This window comes from Mandrillus leucophaeus, unplaced genomic scaffold (assembly GCF_000951045.1).
Source record: "Mandrillus leucophaeus isolate KB7577 unplaced genomic scaffold, Mleu.le_1.0 Scaffold29, whole genome shotgun sequence".
In the NCBI taxonomy this organism is placed as follows: Eukaryota; Metazoa; Chordata; class Mammalia; order Primates; family Cercopithecidae; genus Mandrillus; species Mandrillus leucophaeus.
The window spans coordinates 332877-340407 of NW_012103031.1; the positions used below are offsets into that span (position 1 = coordinate 332877).

The window sequence follows — 7531 nt, forward strand, 5'->3', positions numbered from 1 at the left end:
CCACCTCGCCCGGCTAGTTTTTTGTATTTTTTAGTAGAGACGGGGTTTCACCGTGTTAGCCAGGATGGTCTCGATCTCCTGACCTCGTGATCCACCATTCTCGGCCTCCCAAAGTGCTGGGATTACAGGCTTGAGCCACCGCACCCAGCCTCATTTTTTTTTTTTCCCAGACAGGGTCTTACTCTCTTTTCCAGGCTGGAGCACAGTGGTGCGATCATAGCTTACTGCAACCTTGATCTCCAGGGCTCAAATGATCCTCCCACCTCAGCTTCCCGAGTATGCCCACCTAATTTTTGTATTTTTTTGTAGAGATGGGGTCTTGCTATGTTGCCCAGGCTGGTCTTGAACTCCTGTCCTGAAGCAATCCTCCCTCCTCAGCCTCCCAAAGTATTGGGAATACAGGCATGAGCCACAGCACCACGCCCCTCAATTTATTTCAACACTGGGTGTGCCTACCATGTGCAAGGACCTGACCCCTTGCTTCTCTGTACCTGTATCCGTCCCACGGCTGTGTAATTGACAGAAACAGCCTGCCAGTTGGGCCCAGGTTGTCCTGAGAAGAGAGTGTGTTTCCGGATGCTCCCTGTAGTGAAAGGAATCGGAGGGAGAAGTGAGCTTAAGGGGACTGGGAAATGACTTTGAACTATACCCAGGAGGATGAGGAGCAGAGGGTATAGTTGGGGATCATTACCGCCAAATGAAAGCACAATCTTCTTTTTTATTTTATTTATTTATCATTATTATTTTTTGAGATGGAGTCTTGCTCTGTTGCCCAGGCCGGAGTGCAGTGGCACTATCCTGGCTCACTGCAACTTCTGTCTCCTAGGTTCAAGCGATTCTCTTACCTCAGCCCCAGCCTCTTGAGTAGCTGAGATTACAGGAGTGTGCCACAACACCTGGTTAATTTTTGTATTTTTAGTAGAGACAAGGTTTCTCGATGTTGGCCAGGCTGGTCTCAAACTCCTGACCTCAAGTGATCCACCAGCCTCAGCCTCCCAAAGTGCAGGATTACAGGCGTAAGTCACCGTGCCAGGCCAGCACAACCTTCTTTTTTATTTGAGACGGAGTCTCACTCTGTCGCCAGGCTGGAGTGCAGTGGCACGATCTCAGCTCACTGCAACCTCCGCCTCCCAGGTTCAAGCGATTCTCCTGCCTCAGCCTCCTGTGTAGCTGGGACTACAGGCAGCTAATTTTTGTATTTTTAGTAGAGACAGGATTTCACCATGTTGGCCAGGATGGTCTCGATCTCCTGACCTCGTGATCTGCCCACCTTGGCCTCCCAAAGAGCCCTCCCAGCCATGATTTCCACTTCATGGAATAATCTCACACATATTCCAGACTTCCTTAGACCCTGAGGGATGCCCCATGTTTCCCCATCAAGCCAACCCTGGGAGATGCGCCCAGTCAGTGTAAATCCCGTGAATTCTCCGCTCTAACCCAAGACGGAAGCATAAACGTGGAGGGCTGCACCAGGAGACTGGCCCCGGAGGACGTAGTGGAAGGAAAAGCTCAGACAGCCGGAGGACGGGCTCACGGGACTCAGAAGGACGGCTTTCTGCCCGGGTCTTGCATTCTTGGGGTCCAGGAGCATGTAGTGGCCACCTGTGAAGCAAAAGGCCAGGGAATTGAGGTGGATGGAATTGAGGGAAGATGGCAGCAGAGATAGGGCCCTGAGGAGGCTGGGGACTTGTCCCTGGGGAGCCCCAACAGCAGCCTGGAATCAGGCAGTGCCAATGTAGTCCTATGCCAACTGACTGAGGTCTTTGACTTTCCCAGAAATACTTGGGCTGGGTAAGGACCCGGCGCTGCCATGGGAAACGCCAGACACCTTCTCCAAAGCAGCAACTAGAACTTTGTCCTTTGTGTGTTAACTCTTTTTTGTTGTTGTTGTTGTTTTGTTTTTGTTTTTGAGACAGTCTCACTCTGTTGCCCAGGCTGGAGTGCAGTGGCGCAATCATGGCTCTCATGGTTCACTGCAGACTCAACCTCCACGGGCTCAGGTGGTCCTCCCGCCTCAGCCTCCTTAAGTAGCTGGGACTACAGGTGTGCGCCACCAAGCCCTGCTAATTTTTCTATTTTTTTTTTTAAAGATGGGGTTTCCCCACATTGCCCAGGCTGGTCTTGAACTCCTAGGCTCAAATGATCCACCCACCTTGGCTTCCCAAGGGGTTACAGTCATGAGCCATCACGTCTGGCCTGGGTGCTAACTCTTAAGGTCCACTAGAGTCATAGCCTGTTCCTTTTTTTCTTTTTTCTTTTCTGAGACAGGGTATGGCTCTGTTGTCCAGGCTAAAGTGTAGTGGCATAGGTCTCAAACTCCTGGGCTCAAGCAATCCTCTTGCCACAGCCTCCCGAGTAGCTGGGACTCCAGGTGCACACCACTATGCCCAGCTAATTTTTTTTTTTTAAGAGATGGGGTCTCACTATGTTGCCCAGGCGGGTCTTGGTCTCCTGGCCTCAAGCAATCCTCCTGCCTTGGCCTCCCAAAGTGCTCAAGTACAGGCTTGAGCCACTACACCTGGTTGCCTCTTCCTTTTCTTTACCCGCTGGACATAACCTATTCATACAAACTGGTGAGAGTCACAGCGGCTCTGACACAGACCAGCAAGCGGCAAACCCCCTCTCACCCAACACCACCTCGGCCCCCAGCTCAGACAGCCAATCAGCGTGGACCTCGCCAGGTGACGCAACTGGTAGCGAAGAGGAAAATGTAAGCGGCTGCCAACTCGTGGGGAGCGCGCTCGCGTGCGTGCTCGCGCCCGAGTCCCAGGGAGTCACGCCTGGCGCGCGCTCGGTCCTGCCTGGTGCGCGCTCACTCCTGCGGAAGGTGTGATCCTGAGCGGCGACGAAGAGGCTGGAATGGCGGGAATGGGCAGGAGGAAGGAGAGAAAGGAAACAACCGGGAAGGAAGAGGGAAGGGAAAGGAAAGGAAGTGGGGAAATGGTGAAAGAGAAATCAAGGAGACGGGCTGGCGCAGTGGCTCACGCCTGTAATCCCAGCACTTTGGGAGACCGAGGCGGGCGGATCACCTGAGGTCAGGAGTTCGAGACCAGCCTGGCCAACAAGGGAAACCCCATCTCTACTAAAAATACCAAAATTAATTGGGCATGGTGGTGCACACCTGTAGTCCCAGTTACTCAGGAGGCTGAAGTAGGAGAATCAATTGAATCTGGGCGGTAGAGGTTGCTGTGAGCTGAGATCAAGTCACTGTACTCCAGCCTGGGAGACAGAGTGAGACTCTGTCTCAGAAATAAATAAATAAATAATTGGTAACTCACGGCTGAGTGCAGTGGCTCACGCCTGTAATTCCGGCACTTTGGGAGGCCGAGGCAGGTGGATCACCTGAGGTCCGGCGTTCAAGACCAGCCTGGCCAACATGTGAAACCCCGTCTCTACTAAAAATACAAAAATTAGCCGAGTGTGGTGGCGGGCACCTGTAATCCCAGCTACTCGGGAGGCTGAGGCAGGAGAATCGCTTGAACTCGGGAGACAGAGGTTGCAGTGAGCTGAGATCGCGCCACCGCACTCCAGCCTGGGCAACAGAACGAGACTCTGTATCCAAAAAAAAAAAAAAAAGAAAAAGAAAATAAAATCGAGGAGACCTATGAGAAACAGAAGAGGAGAAATGGGAGAAAAAAAAAGTGAAAGGCGAAGAAAATATAAGGAAGTGAGCAAGATGGAAATGGAAAGGGAGAAAAAGGAAAAATAAAAAGCCAAAAGGCCAGCCAGCATTTACTGAAGCTCCTGGGCACAGTCCACAGTACATAATTTTAAAATGCTGAGGGGTGGCAGAGAGGGCTGGCCGGCTTCCAGCGAAGGTGGGGCCAGGGCTTCTTAAGACCTTATTTATTTATTTATTTACTTATTTATTTTTATTGAGACGGAGTCTCACTCTGTTGTCCAGGCTGGAGTGCAGTGGCACCATCTCCGCCTCCCAAGTTCAAGCAATTCTCCTGCTTCAGCCTCCTGAGTAGCTGGGATTACAGGATTACAGGCGCACACCACCACGCCCAGCTAATTTTTTGTATTTGTAGTAGAGACAGGGTTTTGCTATGTTGGCCAGGCTGGTCTCAAACTCCTGACCTCAGGTGATCTGCCTGCCTCCACCTCCCAAAGTGCTGGGATTACAGGCGTAAGCTACCACACCTGGCCAGAGCCCTTCTAGAAGACAAAGTTTAGGCAGCAGGAAAGATCAGAGACAGGAGGGCAGGAGTCAGAGTGGACACTAATGGAGTGGAGAGAGGAAAATATGGGGAAGAACAGAAAAGAAAATATGGCAGAGGCAAGAGGATCACTTGAGGCCAGGAGTCCAAGACCAGCCTGGGCAACATAGCAAGACCCCATCTTTACAAATAAAGAAAATAAAAGAAAATGTGGAAATGGTAAGGTGGAAGGGAGGAAACAGATTGAGGAAGAAGAAATATTAAGGGAAAAAGAAGAACAAAGAGATATAGGCCGGGCATGACAGCTCACACCTGTACTTCAAGCACTTTCAGAGACCGAGGCAGGAGGATGGCTTGAGGCCCAGAGTTTGAGACCAGCCTGGGCAATGTAGCAAGACCCCATCCCTATTTTTATTTATTTATTTATTTATTTATTTTGAGACACAATCTCACTCTGTTGCCCAGGCTGGAGTACAGTGGTGCGATCACAGCTCACTGCAACCTCCACTTCCCAGGCTCAGGTGATCCTCCCACGTCAGCCTCCCGAGTATCTGGGACTACAGGTGTGTGCCACCACGCTGGGCTAATTTTTGTATTTTTTGTAGAGACAAGATCTCACTATTTGTCCCAGGCTGGTCTTGAACTCCTGGCCTCAAGTGATCTGCCCACCTCGGCCTCCCAAAGTTCTGGGATTACAGGCCATGAGCTACTGCACCTGGCTTAGTTTTTAAAAACATTTTTTTAAATTCAAAATTAAGAAGTGTAAACTCAGAAAGGAAATTAGGGAGCAGAGCCCTCTGTGCTTGACCTCTTGAGTGAGGGGTTGAAATGTGGGCTGTGTGGAGAAGATTGAGAGAGAAAGTGAATGTTGTGTGAGAGAGAAAAGGAAGAAGTCAACAGTAGAAAGAGAAAGAAGCTCAGCTGCGAGCACAGGGAGGTATTGGAAAGAAGCTAGGGATAGACTAGGGTGTACAGAAAGAAAGAATATCAGCCAGGCACAGTGACCCATGCCTGTAATCCCAGCATTTTGGGAGGCCAAGGTGGGTGGATCACGAGGTCAGAAGATTGAGACCGCCCTGACCAACATGATGAAACCCCATCTTTACTAAAAATACAAAAATTAGCCAGGCATGGTGACACATGCCTGTAATCCCAGCTACTCGGGAGGCTGTGGCAGGAGAATCGCTTAAACCCAGAAGGCAGAGGTTGCAGTGAGTCGAGATCGTACCACTGCACTCCAGCCTGGCGACAGAGCAAGATTCCGTCTCAAAAAAAAAAAAAGAAAGAAAGAATATCGCCTGGATTTTTGCAAAAGACTCCTAAACAGCCTCTCTGTATCCACCTTGCCTGTTCTCAGTGGATTTGCAACACAAAAAAATCCTTTAAAAATAAGTCAGATCAAATAATTGCTCAAAATCCTGCAAAAGCTCCCCATTCACATAGAACAGAAAAGCCACAGTCCTGACAATGGCCTTTAAGGCTCTATGTGATCTGCCTCTCCTGTGGATCTCAGGTCACCCTCTTCATCCCGGCCACATGGCTGTTTGCTGTACCTTGATCCCCTCCTTCCCTGACAGCCCCACTGCTACCTCAGGACCTTCGCACAGCTGGCCCCTCAGCCTGGAATGTCCTTCTCTACCCCTGATAATTTTCAGGCCTTACTCCCTCACCTTTTTCAAGTTCGTGCTCAAATGTGTCCTAAATGTGACCTACTCTGACCAGCCCATTTAAAATTGATAACTCGCACGGGCACAGTGGCTCAACGCCTATAATCCCAGCACTTTGGGAGGCCGAGGTGGATGGATCACCTGAGGTCAGGAGTTCGAGACCAGCCTGGCCAACATAGGGAAACCCCATCTCTACTAAAAATACAAAAATTAGTTGGGCATGGTGGTACACACCTGTAGTCCCAGTTACTCAGGAGGCTGAAGTAGGAGAATCAATTGAACCTGGGCGGCAGAGGTTGCAGTGAGCTGAGATCAAGTCACTGCACTCCAGCCTGGGAGATAGAGCGAGACTCTGTCTCAGAAATAAATAAATAAATAATTGATAACTCACGGCTGGGTTCAGTGTCTCATGCCTGTAATCCCAGCACTTTGGGAGGCCGAAGTGGACATATCACTTGAGGTGATCCTCCCGTCTCACCTTCCCAAAGTGCTGGGATTACAGGCGTGAGCCAGTGCACTTGGCTCCAAACTTGTTCAACTTTTTATTTTCCCAGTGGCACTGCTCACTTTATAACTATATTTACTTTGTTTAGGTAACTGTCCCCCACTACCCCACCCTACTCTTCCTTGTCTGTTTTGTACACTGGGGTATCTCAAGTGCCTAGGACAGCAGCTGGCATATTGTAGGTGCTCAGTATTTCTTGAATGAATGAAGAATGAAAGGGGCCAGAAGCAATGACTCATGCCTGTAATCCCAGCATTTGGGAGGCTGAGGCAGGTGGATCACTTGAGGTCAGGAGTTCGAGACCAGCCTGGCCAACATGGTGAAACCCTGTCTCTACCAAAACTACAAAAATTATCCGGGTGTGGTGGTGCATGCCTGTAGTCCCAGCTACTCGGGAGGTTGAGGCAGGAGAATTGCTTAAACCTAGGAGGCAGAGGTTGCAGTGAGCAGAGATCACACCACTGCACTCCAGACTGGGTGATAGAATGAGACTCTGCCTCAAAAAAAAAAAAAAAGAAAAAAGAAAGGTGCCAGAGAAAGGAGATGAGGAGCTGGCTGTATTCGGTGTGCCAGGTAGAGCTTGTAGGGCGATGGTGGGGGAGGCTGGCTGGGTTCTTGAAATCAGCTTCCTGCGTGAAACTTGAGCTGATAAGAGGCTTGAAGCTGTAGGTGTTCATGCCAGACCGTCCCAGGGCAATTACAGTAGGGTGCGTGGTGCCCAGAAAGTCAACGGACAGAAGCAACGGACAGTAGCTACTCACTACCAGGGCTAGAGAAGTCGCCATCAGGCCCCACGCCTGGCTTTCCCGACGACCCTTTCTTCTGAGTCCACTTGGCCCCGGAGGCAGTTGGGATCCAGGTCCAGTCACAGAGGTCATTTGGAATGTCAAAGCTGCATGTTTGCATCATACAGACTGAGAGGAAAGAAAGAAGGGAAGATATAATATTTTCTTCTTTTTTAGAGACAGGGTCTCTGTCACCCAGGCTAAGAGTACAGTGGTGTAATCATAGCTCACTGCAGCCTCGAACTCCTGGACTCAAGCAGTCCTCCCACCTCAGTCTCTTGAGTAGCTAAGACTACAGGTGGCACCACCACGCCCAGCTAATTTTTTTTTTTTTTTTTGAGACGGAGTCTCGCTCTGTCGCCCAGGCTGGAGTGCAGTGGCCGGATCTCAGCTCACTGCAAGCTCCGCCTC

General features: G+C 50.3%; 1 protein-coding gene across 1 annotated transcript in view; it reads right to left on the reverse strand.

The window, feature by feature from the left end:
- ZAN (zonadhesin) overlaps positions 1-7531 on the reverse strand; it is a 92835-nt gene that overhangs the window by 81018 nt on the left and 4286 nt on the right. The window contains 3 exon segments of the mRNA XM_011985821.1: positions 470-583; positions 1438-1602; positions 7097-7249. Coding sequence (XP_011841211.1) covers positions 470-583; positions 1438-1602; positions 7097-7249 — 432 coding nt within the window.